This window comes from Trachurus trachurus (genome assembly GCF_905171665.1).
Source record: "Trachurus trachurus genome assembly, chromosome: 20".
NCBI lineage: Eukaryota > Metazoa > Chordata > Actinopteri > Carangiformes > Carangidae > Trachurus > Trachurus trachurus.
Window position 1 is genome coordinate 10,321,649 of NC_139911.1, and position 20,772 is coordinate 10,342,420.

General features: G+C 41.9%; 2 protein-coding genes across 2 annotated transcripts; both read left to right on the forward strand.

Annotated features, from left to right (window-relative positions):
• The first annotated feature begins 3,693 nt into the window (after window positions 1-3,693).
• Window positions 3,694-8,389, forward strand: LOC311003435 (uncharacterized protein). Its single transcript, XM_083995200.1, has 6 exons — window positions 3,694-3,935; window positions 5,645-5,692; window positions 6,786-6,896; window positions 7,247-7,360; window positions 7,655-7,735; window positions 7,825-8,389. The coding sequence occupies exons 1-6, from the start codon at window positions 3,813-3,815 to the stop codon at window positions 7,873-7,875; spliced, it is 528 nt and encodes a 175-aa protein (XP_083851326.1). The 5' UTR covers window positions 3,694-3,812; the 3' UTR covers window positions 7,876-8,389.
• Window positions 8,390-17,173: 8,784 nt separating this feature from the next.
• On the forward strand, window positions 17,174-20,703 carry ndufb4 (NADH:ubiquinone oxidoreductase subunit B4). The gene is made up of 3 exons (XM_083995744.1): window positions 17,174-17,385; window positions 18,266-18,409; window positions 20,546-20,703. Exons 1-3 carry the CDS (start codon window positions 17,209-17,211, stop codon window positions 20,606-20,608), a joined length of 384 nt encoding a protein of 127 aa, XP_083851870.1. The 5' UTR covers window positions 17,174-17,208; the 3' UTR covers window positions 20,609-20,703.
• The last annotated feature ends 69 nt before the right edge of the window (window positions 20,704-20,772 follow it).

The following is a 20,772-nucleotide window of genomic DNA, read 5'->3' on the forward strand; positions in this document are numbered from 1 at the left end:
GAAAGTGAAAAAGCAAGAAGTCAGACAATAATCCCTCTTTGTTCAATGACAAACACGCAAATTGCAGCGCACCGATCTGTTTTTCCTCACCCTCGTCCTTGGATTCTGTCATTGTTTCCACATGAGAGGAATGAAAGCCTCATTGCTTTTCTCTCTTTTGCACCTTTAACAAAGCTGTTACCAAAGCCACGGAGAAAAAGAAGAGTAGAAATGTGCTACAGAGGAATTTTAGTTTGCAATCAGACCTATAGTTGCCCGGAGAAGATGGAAAGAGGTGCGTTGAGTTTTAGTGTCTCATTTCTCAGACATAGATTAGGCCTATATCTGCAAAACCCCAGCTTTATGTAAACACTGATTTTTCATTACCCTGCACTCCTCATCTGAAACAATAAGTCAAAGACATGATTCAAAAGTCTGCTATTTGGAGCATGACTGAGTTTGGTTCGCCAAATGGAGGCACAACAAGGATAATTAACTGTTGAAAATCTACTCACACTAGTTGCTATTTGATCATATACACACAAGCTATACAGTATTTACAAGGAGATTTCTCCATAAAGCGCTTGAGATTTATATGGCATTCCCTTTAAAGGAGCGAACATATGGCTTTCTCCAATTTTCCCCAGCCAGTTTCTACCAGCCTCTTTGATTGTTTCACAGTCTCACAGTGTGTTCAGACAGAACACAAAGCAAATTTTAGAGGCAGCGCGACTGCACAGGCTACAAAGTCGATGCTAAAACATAGCCAAATTGTAACAATAAAGAAACATATGATGTGAACATGAACAATATGTTTTCCAGGGATTTGTGAGAGACAGAAAGAGAGACTAAAGGGGAATAACAGAGACAACTGACAACTCTGAGTTCAGATAAAGGCTCAGCTCAGCACAGACAGACACATTTGTGTGTCATTGCTATTCGGCTAATGTGCTCGACATGTCTTTTAGCTTAGCATTAAGATCATAAGGTCGTCAAATCCATCCACTAATTAACATTAAATCCTTCTTTAGGTGCCAGTAGCATATTTTGATTAGTTAGCTGTTTCCTTTAGCTTTCAATCTTTATACTAAGCAAACAGTGTCAAGGCTGCATGGAGCTGCAAGAAAGCAAATCAGAATATTTCCTAGAACCAGTGGTGTAGTCTATGTGATACGCAGGTATATGCAGTATACCCACTGAAAATTCATTAATATTTTAATATACCCACTACAACACAACTATCTAACTATAGTCTATGTAATACAGGTATGAAGAATGTAGGTTCCCACCTAAAAAGCAGTATACTCATGATAAATTAGACTACACCACTGCCTAACTATCACTTTAAAAGGTAAACAGGTCAAGTCACACAACTGTCAAACAACTACCCCCTGTCCCAGCATGTCAATAGTTTGACAGAATGAGCAGAACTTTCTGTCTGGGAAATAATCCTTATAATAAATGCTTCACATTGAGGTCTATAGCCATGGGCTACACAGTAACCAGGACATTCCTATTGAATTTTTAAACTGTATTTTTCAGCAGCACAAACAACATTCACCTCCATTGTATTGGGGCATCTGGATGGTTCCCAAACCCTAATATCTAAGAACATGGAAAATAAAAACCAAATCTAATTTTTTTTTCTTTAATTCTTGTGAGCATTTTGAGAAATGGAGCAATAAGGGAGTCGATGTTTTAGTTACATAATCCAAAACATCCATTAGTCCATGAGTCATGCGTCTTAATCCAGATGTTGTCTCCTAAATCACAGTTCCTGCTTTTTCTCATCGGTCACGCTGCTGCCAAACAACTTTGTTGCTTACCCTCACCCACGTGCAAATGTATTTCTGCAAGTATTTATGTGCCATAGATTACCTGTCATTCTGGTCAGTGGGGAAAGAAGATATTTTTTTCACAAGGTCAACAGCTGCTAGATGTAGAACATCATCTTCAGACTTTGGCAGGATCTCAAAGCAGAGCTGGTGATGAATGACACTTGGGTGAAAGCTGAGGACGTCCCTGCATTACAATTTTATACAGATAGCTTCCTTAAAAAGTTACTTTAAACTTGAGAGTGCAGAGTGAATATCAGGCATTTGGAATATGAAATAACTCTACCCTAGCTGTCATTACTGTCTCTTTACATGGCCGCATTATGGTTTATGAGAGGTTAATGTGAACTCGTAGCCTTGGTAACATGATTTCGACAGGTCTTCCAAGAAGCCAGCTAATGTTTTGTTAAACCAAAGCACAGACTGTGAACGTTAACATGAATGACAGTGAAATGACTCGCCTGGTCTCTCTGGTAAAGATGGCTGACATGATTTGTCCACTTAAGACTAAGTCCATTTTGGGTCGACTGCCAAGTAAAGCAGGGTTTGTTGTTTTGAGGTTATTTTTCACTCTTCCCTTCTCTTGTCTCCTGACTGAACAACATCCCCTCCATCAAACCACCTCACTGCCCTGCAGCTGTCTAGCCAGTCGTCTCGCTGAAACCTCTAGGGAGATGTTTGCAATAGCAACTCGAACAAAAGTGTCGTTCCTATCTCAGGAAAAAAAGAGGTTGGAAGGAAAGGGGGGCTGGATGAGAATCAAGATGAATAACTATCTTGCTCTCAAAATGTGACTCACAGAGAAATTGTCAGACACATTTCAGATGCTTTCACAGTTTTTCCCACAAGCCTCTCAGGTTTGTTGGAGAAGTCACATCTTTCACAGAACAGGAAAGTGGTACATGGGTTTGTCTTGGACCGGAAATGAAACTTAGTTATTTGCACATTTTTTATTTTTTACAGCAGGGCATATTTTCAGTATTAGTGGTGAGCAATTCCTCTGTGACCAGGAGCCTGAAGCTTGAAGACATTAGACTTGATTCTCTCCACTCTCTTGCTCCCACTCATTCTTTCCATCCTGTAATACACCTTGAGACAGGGAGTCTATTCATGTAGTACAACATGCCCCATAAGGAGATGCATTCTTCATGGCGTGCCACATTTTAAAGGCCATATAAACTCCTTACAGAGGCACCACCCCCCTCAGCGTGTTTGCCAGATAATGTAAAACATGCTGTACGACGTAAAGAGAACGGGAGTGAAAGACAAAGCTTCTTTCTGTTTTCCACAAAACCCTTATCATGATTTTATATCGACATCCTCCAGTTGTGATTTTATCTCCTTCACTGGGGCTCAGTAAACACTAGTCTGCAGCCTGAAAGATGAATCGACAGTTTTCATAGCTGCTGTATGTTCCACTGAGAAATATGCTCAGGAGTAATTACTGTAATTCTAACAGGCTTGCTGAAGTGTTTGAATCAGTGCAGTCACTGTACATGTTGAAAGCACAAGGACAGAGATTCATCAGCTCAGAGCCAAGAGACAAATTCACAGCATAATGCAGCATTTCTTCACGATATTACACGAACCTAACCACCAATTTTTCATGTGTTATGTACAGAAGTTTGACAACGTAAGTTTCCTCTCTCTCTCTTCACCCTCTTTCAAAACACACACAGGCACTCACACACACTGAGTTTTGGCAGGAGTTCCCGTGCAGGCATAAGTGGAAAATGGTCTTCATACTGCTCTTTGGGTTGGGGTAGTAGGATAGAGGGAGAGGGGTTTTAAAAGGGGAGGCCCCTCAAGATGTCTGACATGTTTCTCCAGGACCGCAGGCCACTAGCTGGCGCAAAGCACAGCCTTGTGGTGGGCTGTTTGTCTGCGTGAAGCTGGCATGGCCTCCCGTTCCCCTGCATCTGTTCCCCATTAGCAGAGCCGAGAGTATAAAGCAGGGAGCTGACAGGGGCTGGGAGCAGTCTAGTTCCTGCTTGGATCATGGGGTTTACTATCTGGCTGTGCGTGCTCTGCCTGCAGGCGAGCCTGCTGTCACACGCCCTCGACTGCTCAGGAGCGACTCAGGGAGAGCTGTGTGTCAGCGGACAGACCGCAGACGGACAGGTAAGACTCTCACTGCTAATGGAGGTGATAGTTAGGGAAGGACAAGTGTTCATTATGTATCAGTCATCATCTGTTGTGACACTACACAGGTAAGTGCAGCCTCATTCACTCGATTTAAATGTTGTTTGCTCGGACCAAACTGCATAATAACAAACCATTGTCTGTAGGGAAAGTGAGAAGAATATGAATTATCTGCCTTTTGTCTAATAACAATGCTCCGGTGCTTTAGTGTAATGTTATGTAATATAAGGGGCAAGTGGTGATCCATCTCTAATGTGAGGTTGATTTTGAGCTTAAGGGAAATGTATTCTGAAATTATAATGAATGTACAAATAATTCAAACATATTTGGAAATAAAATCCAGATCTCCACTGACTCAAAACTTTAAAATCCGTCGAACTCATCTCATTTAAACCAAGATCTAACAAGTGTGCTTGACATGGAGGATGACTAATCATATTTAAAGTTATGTGCTTTCAATTTAAGTTTCGATGACCAGGCACATACTGATTTTGTTAGTGCTTGCTCAGACACACTGTGGTCAGTGTTTACACAGTAGCGTGGGTCAAAGCAAAGGAAGCCAGTAACTCCGCTGGAATGTAAAATGTAAAATCATTCTGACTCCTTCGAAAGACGCCGTTGTGTGACGATAACAGCGGTCAAGGGTGTTTCAGGATGGAAGCAGACGTGGACAGTCTAACCCTGACCTGTGGAGACGTGTAATTTCTTTATTTTTATTTTTTTCTAACAGAAACAAAGTCTCATTGTAATGGTTTTTACAGCCATAATGCCTCTGCACCAAAAATATACGCCTCTGTGGAACAAAGTCCTTCATGTGGCTACCGGCTGTTATACTTTAAACTTTGTGGTTGAGCATTTTTCTGCGGACAGTCTTCATGTTCTGTCCAAAGTAATCATCCTCATCTGGACAACGGATTCAACAGCTGCAGGACAAGAGTGGAGGATTTTCACCCACACATGAAAGACGATGAGTTTGGGAATTTTGTTCCATCTGAGGGAGTTTGTGCCACATATATGCTCTTCTCTAGCAATTATTTGTCATGTAATTACAGCATGTGCAATTATAAGCTTCAAATGTGGTGGGAACTAACTAATACCAGAGGCAGCATCTTTTAAGAGACTAAATTTGCTCCATTTGGTTTAGTTTACATGGGTTTGCCCGTTTCATCAAGGAAGGTCACTGGTGTTGGAATACATGAAATTAGTAATTTATGGGAGTCGTCATCACGCAATGTGCACATCCGCAGACCGAATGAACTGTGGTAGGTTTTGATGCACACATCCTAGCCACACCCACCCACACACACACAACCTACAGTTAGACTTTATGAGATCGTGAAGACCCAGGAGATTACACCTCTACTCTGCAATAATAAATGCTGCAACGTTTGCAGAGCCGGGTGCTGAAGAATTATTTGCTTTGTGCGTCTGTGTGTGTGTCTGTGTATTAGTGTGACATCTTGTTAGGCATGGCAATATAACTCATTTTCTCTGGGTCAGTGGACTATTTTCACACAGAGGAATGTACGGATGTGGAAATATTTCTTGTCTTTTTATTACCGAATTCATAGGACTCTGTGATGATATTAATTATTCTGCAATGTATTTTTTTTTTTTTTGCACCTTTTGCACTTCTCTGCTGAAAATGATAAATACACCATGTGTTGACCCTCTTTTCCTCCTCTCAGTACGGTGATGAGAAGCAGCAGAGGGCGCTACCATTAACTGAAGGACTGGTATGTGACACCACTTACACTTTATTCCTTTACTAGCCCATATTTATTCCTGTGGCAGAGCACAGACAAAAGTCAGATGTGACTGAGGGAGTCGGTTCAGAGGAGCTGGTCATAGCACCACAGCCAGATAAGGACGTAGGCAACAAGGTGTTTGGACAATAAGTCAGAGGGGTGGTGAGTGGTGTGGGTGGAGGTAGAGTGGGTGACTAAATAATTAGATAATTATGTTATTGACACCAGGTGGCATTGTGACAAAGCTTGAATTTTCTGAAGCAAACACACAAACACAACTAAATCCCTAGCACACACAGTCTATGTTTCCCTGCAGCTTCACTCACAGAAACAAACAACAGCACATCCACATTGAAATTCTGCCCCAACTCTAAACCGTGCAGCTGTTGTGCCACCGCCACTTCTAAAATATTCCATCCCTCAAGACTGAAAACTGAAACAGTCATCAAAATGTAGGTCAACAGCAATCACTGCCAGCACTTTAAATGGCATCACAAATGATTCTGAGGCAAATATTTTGTAGCTAGTGTCGTCGTCTTCATTCTCTGGAAAAACAGATAGGCCTAGGGTAGGAACTAAGTCATTATGCAACACTGGGAAGAGCCTTGTTAATTTCTACACTTATGTAACCTAGGGGGAAAAAATAAAAGCACCGATGGAGTCAAGGCCCTGTGTTGTTATAAATTTACCAGAAAGTCCTAATTGGTAAAGTGAAACCTGTTGTTTCTCAAAGTGACAGTCCATTTATTAGGGAAACGAATGGATCAATATCAGTGCGTTGTTTATGTGCGGATCAATGAGAAATGCAGGAAATGGTGGGGCCAGTGACTATAATAATTTTGCTGTTTCCTCCCCTTAATGCTTGAGTTTGCAAAACAAAGATGACTGAAAATGAGGGGGGACAAAACAAAGAAGGATAAAGCAGAAAAGGGACAAACAGAGCAGAAAAGGGGAAAACAAAAGTAATGTGTTCCCACTCAGTATCCAACTCACATGGAGGCACTTTATCTCACACAGACACACAATTGACTAGATGTTGTGGTGGTGGTGGATGTGGTTTGTGACTGTCTCGTCCTCATAGGCTTTGTTCAGACGTAAGAGACAGCTGGAGCGGAGGGGCCCCACCCACCTGAGTCACTCCAGCCTGCCCGGGGCCGTCTCCGTCAAAGGTTTCCCGAACACTCTCATCCAGGTAGGTCACTCGTTAGTCACACCGGAGAGTCAGAGTGGGCAAAAGCCAAAACGTGGGGGAGGTGAGGACGGAGTGGTTTCCAGTGGTGACTGCTGCAGCCCAAGGTCCAGTGAAGTTTTAGTCACATATTATTAATCCAGGAAGGACGCAGGGAAACCACAGTATTTGCTCACTAAATTCATTTAACTACCATATAAGAGCATTTATGTTATACCAAGAAAGAGGCTGTTATACGTGGGCTGGAATCTGTGTGTTTTCCAAATTAAATTTAATGGTTTCACATCAAGTATATAACTGTGCAGCAGAGTATGTATTAATATAATAACATCCCTGTGTTTGTGGTTTCCTAGGCTGACAGGTCCAGGCGACACTTGGTTCAAGCTGGGACTAAGAAAAAGAAGCGTATATCCCGAGTCGGCTCCTTCTCCCTCCTTAGCAATAATAACAAATCCACCCCCCTACAGGTGAGTCTCCATGGCAACCTTGGAGTAGAGCAACAGCTGGGGCAATGAGGCCGGATGTGCAAGCAAGAGTTATAAAGCCACGTTAGTTGGTTTTATTGGAAGCATTTGGTGCACTCGCCGATCTAATCTGTTTGTTTTAAATGCATTTTTGATATCAAGCATCGTCTTTCCACGGAAGGTTTTTGTTATAATCTCGTTCCGCTTGCTGATAAAAGTTTATAGCCTCAGCCCCCCCCCCAAAAAAATGCCATATTTGTAAAAGGCAGACTGTTATGGATGGATTTTCTTTTCCAGATCACCAGAGCGAGGAGACAGGTGAAGTCCGATCCGCCTAAGAAGGGGAAGTCAGGTCGTTCTGGGGCTTTCTCTGTCCTGGTGAGTCTTTATACAGTATAATGTTTTGTCCACTGCTCATACATTAACACATGATGCATATTTTACATGCTGTGTTTTGTGCTCTCCAGGGAGATCCGCAGAACGAAGAGCAGGACACCAGAGTGAAAAGAAGCATATAGAAGACAGAAGTGCCGAAAAATAAAATGTCCTTCTCTTATTCTTTAAAAATATCCTAAAGGTGTGCACACTGCACAGTAAAAGTGCGGTGACATTTTACAAAAAACATGTAAACAAACTGAAGACTGGTGTGAAAATCTGACATTTGGAATAACAGCTCTGATGTTTCTTTTGATGTGTGTGTCCACCATTACTGTTTCAGCTGTAAGCTATCCTACATTTATCAGCCCGTCTGCACTTACTTTATACTATTTTAGGTTTCTAATATATTCCTGCATGTTATCACCAAAGATCACATATATTAATATTCTAGTTTGGCATTTTGTTGTAACCTATTTAATCACAGAGTCCTTATGAAGATTGGGGGTATATTTTTGCAGAAGTATTTTAATATGTTGCTGTATCAGATTTCAAAACCAGTTTAATAGAGACATATGGTGTAAACGTCTTTTAAATATTATGCACTTTATGCTCCACTGGAGCCTTCTCTATAAAATTGGATAACAGTTTTTACACTCTGAGCTCCATTAAGACATTAAATTGTATAACAGTTCCTGTACCAGCTCAGTCTTTCCCTCACTGTTTCCCAGAATAACATCTCTCACACAAGGGTCTGCAAAAACTTCCTATGACCGATTCATAAATTTAAGTATCAGAGGACTCAAACACCACTAAGTCGCTAATTACATATGGCAAGTGCTACACGTATAGTGTGTGGTGGGCAAAGATGGAAGGAGGATAAAGCAGCAGGAACCTCTTTTCTAAGAGAGGGGCACTAATCCATTTACATTACAGCAGCCAGGGGAAAAAAGCCTCGGAGAGAAGAAAAAAATCTAAATGTAGTCCAGACCATCTGTTTCAGGAGTCAAACTTTGTCTATTTAAATATGTCATTTTTAATTCATTTGGCCAAGAATGGAAATGCAGTTTGGTCTGGACCAGAAGTTTAGTCTGAGTAGTTTTCCAGGGACACTTACATCAACATATGCACAAAATCACATCCTTGTGGGCTGCTCTGCATCTGGGCCCTTACCTATTTACAGCATATCAGATTAAACAAATCACCTGGTTACAACTGGAGAGGAAAGTAGCACTTTACTGTGATGAGAACCTAAAAATGTGCTCAGGCCCACCCAAAGTGAAGCCACCAGAAAATCCCAAATATGAGGCAATCTGACAAGGAAAATGAGCCTGTGTAAAAGTGGAAGGCAATCTAAGTGAATAGGATGACTCATCCTCCACTCATTTAGTGATCAAAGCCCTCTGCTCATGACGTAGGTGTGCAGTACACACAGGGTAATTTCTGTGCTTCCATAGACACAAACAGAGAGAAAAGGGAAAAAATAACACAACAAAATGTTATTTATAAACTTGGCATTTTCCCTGAAGCTCATCATTGGTGCTGATTATGCTTCAGCGGCTCGCTCTGGGATAACATAGAGAACCGATCAGATGAACCTGGATTAGCTGGTTATGGGGGTGTTGTCTTGGTGACAAACCACCACAGGACATCAGTGTGATTTCTCCGAAAGAGCGACTCACATTAAGACTAAAGATTCCTGTTATTCCTATGCAGAAACAACGAGAGGGACACAGCTTCGGCTCACTCCCCTGTCATCATCTCACACACACACTGCTCTGACAGCAGCCAGCAGGGTATCACAGACTGACTGTACCCTTGGGCTAATGCATCCTGGGAAACTCCTAGTTGACGACCTGATGGCACAAGGCAGTGTGTCCGATCAGATGCAGCACATGCACATGCAAATACACACACACAAACACGCACACGCCATGAAAACCCATTTCTTCCGCTGATGTAAATGTTAAATTCAGTCCTCAGTCTGAACATGTGTCACCGTGTGTGGCCAGCACAAAAAGAAAAGGAATTATAGCTGTGTATCAGTCATTGCGGTTGTGTAATAGTGTGTGGCATTGTTTCCGCTCCGTTTCGGGTTCATTCATCCCCCATGAGAACAAAGCTGACACGATGATGATCACAACCAACCAAATAATTGGGGAAGCCTTCAATCTATAGGATTGTGGTAGGAAATGGCGCAAGCAGAGCGATATATGTCAGGATTTCCCATAAAAGCCCAGGTTCATGTGTAGTTAGTGGCTTGCAGTCAACATCCGTTTGAAGCAGTAGAAACCACTACATAAGTATTAGTTTCAGGGGCATCTCACCCTAAACAACATGCAATGTGGGAAAACGCAGTCACAAACAAGATTTACGTCAGTGGAAGGTACGTTCAACGATGAGGCAACAACTACTACTTTAACTTTCTGTTTTATCTCAAGTTCATGCAGCTTAGGTCTCAATTTATGGCTTTGGACGTTATTTGAAGTGGGAATAATAACAATGGACTCAGCAAGATAGCTGTTTAAGTATGACGGCATTGCTAAAAAAAGAAAAAGGGTTGCCAAGTAAACATGAGGAGTCAGATTGTCCCGTTCTAAAACAGACCCTTAGGAAAATTCAGCCTGGTTCCAGAGTTTTAAAATCACAACCCACATCTGATTTATTCAAGATTTTATACAGATCAGCTGTTGTGAGCACTGATGGCTGTTTCCCTGCTCATGAGAAACAAAAATATAATAGCTAGAATGAACAATCGTAAAAACGTGCATCATAGTGAGTCTGATGATCAAGCCAAAGTGTTGGCTTGTTTCATCCAACAGCTTATAACAGGCACTGAAACTAAGAGTATTGTATCGTGTATTGTGTGATTTATTAGTGCATTCAGGACAGGGTATTTCCTGCTGAGTATTCCTGAAACTGTTATCCTCATTTATTCTCTGTTTCCACTGACCTCAGACTGTGACCTCGCTTTCAGGCTCACTTTGCCTCCTTCTCTTCATCTCCTGCCACTTCCCATCAGATCAGATACGGGGCGTTGGCTGTCTTCCCCGTGTCACTCCTCTTCTCTGGTCTGACATCACCTCGCCCAAACAGTCTCTCTAACTCAGCTTGTCAAAACTTCAGACTGCTGTCACAGCACTGTCTCGTGCCTCTGGCCCTAATGAAGAAAAAGGTAGAGAGGGGGGTTAGAAACAGAGATGCGTGTTTGATATGTGAAACTCCTTAGTATCAGTGTTGTGATGTCGGCTCAATATGTCAGCCTGCTGACCTTTCAACATGTATGGTAACGGGAGTGTTATTTATGGGCCATTGCAGAATTCATTGACTTTTTCCCGGCCCTGTCAGCTCCCCATTATAAACAAAGCCTTTGACCGTGCATCCAGAGGCGGTCTGCCACCTGCAATCCCTTCATAAAAACAAACATCATCCAAATGATTCTGACACTGCTGAAATCACAGCATCGAACTTTGTTGTCACAGCCTTGAATGACATCCATTTAGCTTGAGCCAGGAGGAGACTAATTACTAATAGGCTGCCTATATGACAGGCTATGATTATACTTGTTTCCATTGGATACAAATTATTCAACACCATGGAAAAATCAGAAATTCAGAAATATCTCTTCGTTCTAGTTTGAGAAAACCTACAGTACACCATTTCTGTACACCACGTATAGGAATCGAGCACCATTTATGTTATCTTAGATTAGCTTAGTTTATCTTAAAGGCCAAAAGCGGGAGGAAACTCTGCTAGTTGCTTGGCAACCGTATGATGACAACAGGACTCCAAGAAGTCAGTGGTCCCGTCGGGAATACAGCTGGCCTTCTGCAGCTCTCCCCTCACTTGTGTAGGCTACACACATTCAAGACAAGAGACTGCTGTGAGCCTTTGGCTACAGTTAGCAGCACAAGGCTAAACTAGCTGCTACATTCAACATCTAGCCAGTCAACGTCTGCCATCGTGGTAAATCTACATCTGAAAATCAATTAGCACACTGGTACCTGTCCTTGAAGAAGTAGCCTACAACAAGTTCTTCCACTCTCTGAAATGCTTTACCAGCACACAAATGTGCATTAGTAGAACAGCAAATAGGAGCTCTCTCTCTGAAAAGCCTGTGGTTGACTCAAGTCTAGATGGGCTTGATTTTGTGAAAATGGAGCCAAGAGGGGGTGCAGCAGACATCTAGTTTGCTCCCAGTCCACTTACAATAGGAAATGCAAATATGGATTTTTGGTCCATTGATGCAAAAAAAAAAAAAAAAAAACTGTCTGGCCAAGCTTTAACTAGCTTTAAAAAAAACTGCATAGTGTTGCTTTTGTATTTTGAATTAAAAACTGCATCTTGTGAATTTCAAAATATCCGTCCTTTGTGTATCGTTGGAGCAAACAGCTTCCAGTCTTTATACTAAGATAATTATGTGTTGGCTCTGGCCTTGAACTGACATTGCCATCCACAATAGAGTATATTGAAGTATATTTCCCACTATGTTGAAGTACTGAATTAAATTTCATACACCCAGTTGATATGGTAGAAGCATCTAAATGACAATTTCACCTAAATTCGTTTCACACACACCAGTGGCAGCACATTGGCTGCTGAAATCTCGACAGACCTTGACAGCATCAGGCGTCCCCACATATTTCTCTTTAGGTAATAAATGCACCTCAGGTTGGAGGAAAATTTTACCACAGAAATTTTTGAAAATTTACATAAAAAGGTGTGCACTGCGAGGAGCAGAGCTGGGAGGAAAATGCAGGATTTTGTCAATTCCATCAGGGAGAACTACGCAGATGAATTGCGTAGCTGTCCCTGACAGAGTTGAAAATGATGGATGCCCGCTGAGTCACTGCCACGGGCCAATCTTTGCCCTGCTCACTACATTAAAGCAGAAAATATTGCTGAGTTTGACCCGCTGCCCACTGTATAGGTTCACAGAAAGCTGATTTATTAAGGAGGGAATACTTGCAGACAGGGTGAATCAATTTCACAGATATAGATTAGAAAAGGATGGCCGAGAGAAGTGACAATGAAGAGAGAGAGGCGTTTCTCGAGGATATATCTCCAGGAATAAGGAGTCAAAGAGTCAGAGAAGATTGCTGGCAACTAAGCAATCTCAGATCAATCAGAATTCAAGGCTTGGTGTCATTAAGTTGCATAAACAAGACAAAGGATTACAAGAGGAAAACGGAGAGGGAAATGGATGAAAGGATGCCAGGCAGGTTTGGGGTCAGCCAGAGCCAAATGGGCTGAAATGTGACTTTGCGCTCCCTCATTCTCCTTTTCTCTTTGGTATGACACAAAGGTCACTGTGGGCTGTGAAGTGGACAGGGCTGTCAGCGGAGAGAGAAGCTGAAAAGGCAGCACAGGGAGTCGGGGCAAGGCAGGGAAGGAATTCAAATCAGCCTGACGTATTTGAGATGGAGCCACTAAGTTGAAAACTTCTTATAAAGACTGTGACCACCGTGTCTCTCCTCAGACCTGGAGGATCGGTGGGAGAGGGAGGAGATGAGCAGCCTGGAAAAGGGGTAATATCGGCTTTGGATGGCACAAAATGTTGCCTGGAAATACGATGATGGCGCCCTGCAGCCACCACCTCGCTGACTCTAACCATTTGTGAAATTTACAAAGGCTAAAAACGGACACAATTATGTTCTGGAGATGAAAACAAGGGCGGAAAGGAACACTACATTCCTCCGTTACATTCCTCAAGGGCAACAGAGTAATGAAATCTCTGGGCCAGGAAATATTATGAATAACTGCAAAAAGAGCAGCATAACACATTAGATCATTGTCTCTTCGTCTGCAAACCTCCGAGGACCTTTAGAGGAGATTAAGTTAAAGACTTTTAGCTTGTGGTTGTAAAAGAAACCTGCTTCCACTTTTCCAGCCAAGCTTGCATGTAGAAGTCATTTTAAAAGGCCAAAACAGCACGATATGACCTCGGATTACTGGGAGTGATTAAGTCTTGCGAGGTGGCACAGACTGCTGATAGAAATCCTCAATGCATTTTTTCATTTCTTCTTCATCACACAGCCTGTAACTTCCTCTGTGTCTCCATCTTATCTCTCTGTAATCTGTCTGAGGCTTTTCACAATAAGAGCATCAGTCAGCATCACTGATGAAGCCTACGATAAAGAACGAAACTTATCAAATGTTCATTGGTACAGACATGAAGGCGTGTGGTAGCAGGAGTTGACAGTGAAGAACGCAGGCTAAAAAAAAAGGGGAAAAAAGGGAAAAATAAAACTTTTTGTGGCCATTGTGCCCACAGCTTGTAAACTCCCAAAAGTTCAGCTCCAAGTCCATAAGGTCTTGTGGGTGTCAGCCAGAGCAAAAACATATTAATATTTCATCTGAGGCTAAAGCTCTCTGAACATTATGGAGAGAAGGAAGGCATGTCGGTCCCAGAATGTGGTCTCACATTGAATTTTGAAGTCATAAATGGATAGTTGAAAACTGCGGAGCGGGTGGTGCTTTAGAGGTCCTGAGAGGACAATAAATCATTTGGTCACACATACTCTGTAGCTACACCCCGGCCGTCCCTCTCTGGTTCACAGGGCTCTCTCAGCATCTGTGTTGTGTACCACTCCACCAGGCCGCTCAGAGTACAAGGACAGAGAGGAGGCAAACCTCCGTGTGGGAAGGGACATCTTTGTACTGCATAATCCAGTTGTGATGGCCATGTGAAAGCTTATAGCTTGTCTACAAATTCACCCTGCATGGTGGAATAAAAGCATAACAACAGATTTAAAAAAGAAAAAAAGAAAGTATGTGCTAAAAATATACACATTACTGTGTTTATAATGCCAATACCAATACTTTATTGGTATACTTTTTTGTTTTAGACCATATTCATACAAATGTTCTGATGTAATTTCAACATACATACTGTAGTGTATTGCTGAATGTCTCTTTTTTAAATCTTTAAAGTAACTATTTGGACAGACAACTCATCCTGGTAGTCCCATTGGAAAAATAAACACTCATGAGCAGAAATACTACTAGTATAATCCTCTCCTGATTCCTCTTTCTCTTTACTTCCCAATCTTGATATTCAGCCTGTGTAAACCCAAAGCTTGCTAGAGATTGCCCTCTTGTGGTGGTTCAATCCAACAAATCTGAACTGACTGAGCAGGTTGATTAATTTAGGAACACTTTTTCATCCTGAGTGTAGATTAGATCAGAAAAAAGAAACTCTTAAAAGACTTGAAAAAGATCAATAGCATTTCTGAGCAAAGAACATTGATCTATTACTGCGATCGTGTTCCCAAAGACCAGATATATCTGTGTATCTAGTCTAGTAAATGTACACCCTGAGACTATACAATGATGGGGGACCAAGATGACACCATTTAGATAATTTCAACTTGCCAAATAATTCAATTCAAATACAAGAATACTGATTAAGATCAGTAAAAAGGTGGTTGATTTACTGAAAGTCTTTCTCCTGTAACCTGACTGTAGATTTTCATAACCAAATAAAAATAACTGATTGATTGATTTGATCTTATTTGTTAGTTTTTGTCAAAAATTAGATCAAATGTAAGTGTCATTTATATCATGAAGCTATTTTGATGACATTAGTGTGTCAACTTTTCTTTGTCTTATTTTTACATATTCACTTTTGCTTTAATATGCACTTTATATAGGTAGCCTATGGCCATCTTGCTTTTATCCTGAAGCACATTTATGCTCGTCATATAAAATGTGCTTCATAAATAAAGTTGAGATTGACATTGACAATGACTTATAATGGAATACAAATTCACTGTGAACTGTGTAACAAACACTGACAGTATTTATTTCAACAAACAGTGGCCTTCATTGGCGGCACACTGCACATGTTGTCCCTTTGACACTTGGCTCTCCACTCTTTTTATTTATGGTTGTCCACCTTCATCCCCACTGATCTTGTTGTTGCTGATGTGCTGATCTGACCTGTGGTTCAGGTTCACCCTCTGTAACGCCTTGTCTCTCTCCAGAGTCACCAGCACGGTCTGCTTCAAAACCGCTTGGTATTTTTCATTCATCCGCTTCACCGTGGGCTCGTAGTTGTTACACTGAACCTTGAGCTTTCTCATCTCCTCGATCAGCCTGCTTTTCTCCTGGACCACACGCTTGTGCTGCCGCCGGTGGAAGTCTCTGGCTCTCTGGACCCTCTGCAGGATCTCCTCCGCAGCAGACACCGCCCGGATGTACTCCTCCCTCTCCCGCCTGGCGCTCCTCAGCTCCCGCTCCAAGCGCTGGATGTCGGTGTACACGTCCGGTACCACGCCGACCCCCTTCTCCGCATCCACCACCACCAGTCCCTTCTGCACCATCTCGCTCCACTCCGTCTGGAAACAGTCCAGTGTTTGCATCATGTCCATGTGGATGAGAAAGTTGCGTAGAAAGTCATCCACGGCTTCAGGAGGCTGGTGGTGTGTGCTGGTGCTTTTGGACCGGAGAGACGCCTGAGCGCTGGCCTCTGCCCGCTGTTTGATCGCTTTTATTGTCGCGTCCAAGTCTTCTTCCTCCTCCGTCAGACTCCAGTCGTCTTCTTCCAGGTGTACTTCTTCATATTTAAAGTCATCTCCGCTGTCATTGAGAGCACTCGCGTCCTCTTTTCCCTCAGTTTTATTAGTTGCGCTCATTGTTTTCAATCGACACGTCCGGCGAAAGAAAGTTTAGTGTTGCCATGGTGACGATTCGGACGTTCAACGCGAGATTTCATCAGTTCTCGTTCGCCCCCAGCAGCTGCTCTCACATCCAGAAAAGAGGGTTATTTTTCTCATTTCCCCCCTTTTTTGTGCTAATATTTACATCTAAAATAGTAATAAAACAATAAAATAAAATTTAGAGATGTAAAATGTAAAAACAAGAGGTGTATATCATGCAGCCAGTTGATGACCCCCACACATGCCCCCACACTGATTTGGGGTCAGTTGATCACATGACATGAAAGCTATTCATCTAAAATGCCAATATTTATATAAAAATGAAAAATAAATTATGTAAAATGTAAAAACAAGAGGTGTAGCCTATTTCATGCAGCCAATGGACTATGATCCCACACTGATTTTGAGTCAATTGATCAAATGGTCTGAAAGCTATTGAGCTAAAATGGTCATATTTACATATAAAAATTAATTAATAATTAATATTAAGTAGATGTAAAATGTAAGAACAAGGGGTGTATCTCATGCAGCCAGTTTACTGTGATCCCACACTGATTTTGAGTCAATTGAGATCAGAGGAGTAGGCCGAGTAGGCTGCAGTGGGACAAAAGCAGTAAGAAAAAGAAGTCATGAAGCATCTGCTTCAACTAATGCAACACATGATTATTAGGAAGGATTTAATGTTTTTTTTTTGTTTTTTTTTACTGTCCTAAACTCCTGCTCAGTAGGTGGCGGTACTGCTCCCTGAAATGGGAAGCACACTGCCATAAAACCAAAAGGAAGAAGAAGCAGCTCTCCAGCCGTCATCAAACAAACATGGCGGACTACCAAGAGGCGCCCTTGGCCACTCGGCCAAAAACGTTGGACCCAAATGAATATTTCAACCTTTCGCCGGACCAGAGACGTGCCGAAGAAGCCAGGGCAGCGATACGAGCCAATCTGAAGAGACAATACCAAACGCAACTCAACAACCCGCACAGACAAGAGCTTGTTGTAAGTGGCTGCCTGCTAACTAGCAATGTCACCCCTGTACTGGAAGAGACTCGGGCTGCTTTGATGAGACGCACAGAGTCGCACAACCCAGATTTATATTTATTTATCAGCATTTCTAAATTGATACACGAGGTTGTGTGCTCTCATTTACCTTTGCAAGCAATGACATCCGTAACAACTGTGTACGCGTTGATTTAGGATTGTGAACAACCACAGCTACGTCGCCTACACACAATTGAGAAAAGCACTGATCCAGACCTCTGCTCCCTCTGACATCCAGTGTACCCAGGGAGCACAGTGGCCCCTTATTTAACATTTTAGGAGCGCAAGCAGAAAATGTAGGGGTGCATACCGTAAATCGACGTGCAAAGCAAATATTCACATAATGATCCTCCTCACACACATTGGCCTGACACCTGCTGTGATGTCAGATCCCAGATTGTTTGAGTGTAACAAACAAAACAGCAAATTTAGTGGTTGCACAAGTAGATACAATTTTTACTTTTAGAGACAGTTTGGACCTCTGATGAGGCTTTGCTAAGTGTTTGACTGTTTGTATTTGCTACATTTCCAGCTCCTCCACTCTGCAAATGAATTTACTCCCTTTCCCACAGAGAAATCCTTATCTACTTCCAGGTTTAAAAAAAAAAAAAAAGTAGCCCACATCTGTGCATAAGCTGGTCTCCCAGCAGAAAGTTTGACTTGTCACAATCAACTTACTTTAGTAACACAATAAGAGTTCCCAACAGTTTTGTATAATTCTGACAATCTGTTGCTTTTTGTTTGTTGTAGGAATATGTGGCAAAATAAGTGCATGGCTCGACTTTTTCCACTGTGAAGCAACAGAAGCATCAGTAACCTATGACCTTTGTCTCTACAGGAAGACCCTGCGCTGACACGCTGGGTGTATGCACGCGCCAACCCCTTCACTTACTTCAAACCCACATACAAGACGTCTCTGCTGGGCGCCATGTTTGGAGTCGTTCCTCTCTTTGTCCTCTATTACGTCTTCAAGACCGACAGGGTATGAGACGAGATGCAATCACCATGTTTTGCTTAATTATCACCTTGTTAAGTTGATGACACAACTCACTTGTGGCTCCTCAATCATGTTAAACATAAGTTTTTGCTGCCACCACATAGACAACTTAACTTATCATATCAGAGGGAATCTTTCAAGTTCAGCATCAAATTTCAGTCCTTCACTCACCAGGACCTGTCTCTGGCAGTGGAGAGCATCAACACCACTATAGACTCTTGTTATGCTAACCAGCGTGCCCCAACACATCTTACAGCGGGAAAATAAATATTGAACGCATCAATAGACTTGAATGGTGAACGTGCATAGAGGCTATAGCGGTTAAATGCATTACTCGTTGTTTTTTTAAAATAACTTTACCTGCTAATTGCAGGTCTGTCTAAAGCTCTCTGTCAGTGACTCTTGGCTCTTGGACAACTTTTCTTAGTTTTGACTCTGTCAGAAATCTTGTGAGGAGCATCTGGTCGTGGCCAGTTTATGGTAAAATGTTGTTCTTTTTAGTTCCGGATAACGGCATTAACGGATAAAACGGTGCATTCAGACACATCTGTAACCGATGCCATCAGGATGTTCTGCAACACAAGTTTCTGAAGGTCTTGAGAAGCTTTTTGTTTTTCCCCATCATGAGACGCCTCTTGTCTGACACCTTGGTGATGAGAAACCTTTTTATAGGCGTCAACTGGACTAAACCAGCTGATATTACTGAGATGACTTTCTAAATACTGACAGACTCCAGCTGCTTTCTTGGCTTCCCATTCCTTTTTCTACCTCCTTTTCTTCATGTGTTCAATACTTATTCCCTGTGTCATTTCACTTTAATACACATTACTTAATTTATGGACATAAATATTTGGATTTCTTTTAATTGTGTGGGTTGTTGCCGACGTCTGGTGAAAATTTCATGTCAGTAGCTCTATTAGAAATACATTTTCTTAGAAAAATGATGACGCGTTCAATACTTATTTTCCCCGCTTACTGACTGTTTAAGAGATAGTTCAACATTTTTGGCAAATTGGCCCATTGCTATAATCCCTATAGTTTTAGGAGTAGGTTCGTTACCCAACAACTCCAAAACGCTCTTGTGGACAAGTTGTGACCTGCACATTCACCACGCTATGAGATAATAACGGAGTTGTTTTCAAGGTAAATTCATGCAAAACCGCTGATGCGCGTCACCGTCGGGGGCGGTTTTTCGGCAAGCAGTCTCTGCATTTGCCTCGAAAACAACCAAGAAATCCCATTAGCCTCTGTAGTGTAGCTCTGAGCAGCTTACAGCTCTGCTCCACTGTTCTAAAAATAGCTTGCACTGACAATTAAAGGTAACGAACCTAAAACTATAGGGGTTATGGCAATGGGCCAATTTGCCAAAAATGTTGAACTATCCCTTTAAGGTAATACACACAAAGAAAAAGACAACATGCCTATGTATTGCTGAGGTGGGAGTCCTTTTTCTTGGTAGCTAAATTATACCACAGGAGCTTTACTTCCATTTCCTGCTGCTGTAATATTGATTATACTTGGTGCAAAACTAGGGGACAATCTTATTGACAGGAAGCAGTGAAGAGTATAGTAATAGGGTAATTTAATATTTTACAGCACTGACATCAGTCTTATTAGCTAATCTGATACACTTTATACTATAATACCATGACAAGAATATGAGAATATTTTTTGTCTAAAATAAACCTTAAATGTCATGCCTGGACATGAATGGCTTCATAGACGCCTGAAAAGCTTTTTAAATGTGGCTTGGGACTCATTTCCGCGTAGGTGCACAGTTGATCTGGTTTTCTTTTTTTTGTTACAGTTCCAGTCACATTAGAAATAAGTGCTTCATTTGAAATGCTGCCTTCTTTCATTTTCCTCCCCATTGTCATGGAGATTCACCCTCTAAACTGTCGCCAATAGAAATTCCAGCAAGAATTTGGTGCAATTGTCACACCGCTGGGCGATCATATTCGTCTCCCTCTCTCTCCGCTGGGAGGAAGAAAAACTGCTTGAAAATCAAAAAAGCACTTGCTCATAAAACATGCGGCTGAGAAAATGTCCAGAAGGTGATATGACTTTGTCGCTATGGAAACTGAACTAACCCATCATCTGTTTTGTCGTCTGTTTTTACAGGATAAGAAGGAGGAGCAGATCAAGGCCGGAACCCTCCCGCGCAAGTTCGGTTTGTCATCATGAGCTTCTGTGTATGAAGACCCCCCTGTATGTTGTAGATGATGATGCCAGTGCGTGTAATTATTATTAACCGAATAAAATTATATTGTCAAAAACTACCGCGTGGTTTTAAATATTAGTGAATATGCACACATGGTATTTACAGTGGCATGAAAAAGTTTGGGCAC

What these genes read in the sequence shown, in the direction of transcription:
- LOC311003435 (XM_083995200.1), top strand. Translation starts at nt 3,813, where the DNA reads ATGGGGTTTACTATCTGGCTGTGCGTGCTCTGCCTGCAGGCGAGCCTG. An exon ending in GACAGACCGCAGACGGACAG is followed by an intron (nt 3,936 to 5,644) that starts GTAAGACTCTCA and finishes TCCTCCTCTCAG; the next exon opens with TACGGTGATGAGAAGCAGCA. An exon ending in ACAAATCCACCCCCCTACAG is followed by an intron (nt 7,361 to 7,654) that starts GTGAGTCTCCAT and finishes TTTCTTTTCCAG; the next exon opens with ATCACCAGAGCGAGGAGACA.
- ndufb4 (XM_083995744.1), top strand. Translation starts at nt 17,209, where the DNA reads ATGGCGGACTACCAAGAGGCGCCCTTGGCCACTCGGCCAAAAACGTTG. An exon ending in CGCACAGACAAGAGCTTGTT is followed by an intron (nt 17,386 to 18,265) that starts GTAAGTGGCTGC and finishes TTGTCTCTACAG; the next exon opens with GAAGACCCTGCGCTGACACG. An exon ending in ACGTCTTCAAGACCGACAGG is followed by an intron (nt 18,410 to 20,545) that starts GTATGAGACGAG and finishes CTGTTTTTACAG; the next exon opens with GATAAGAAGGAGGAGCAGAT.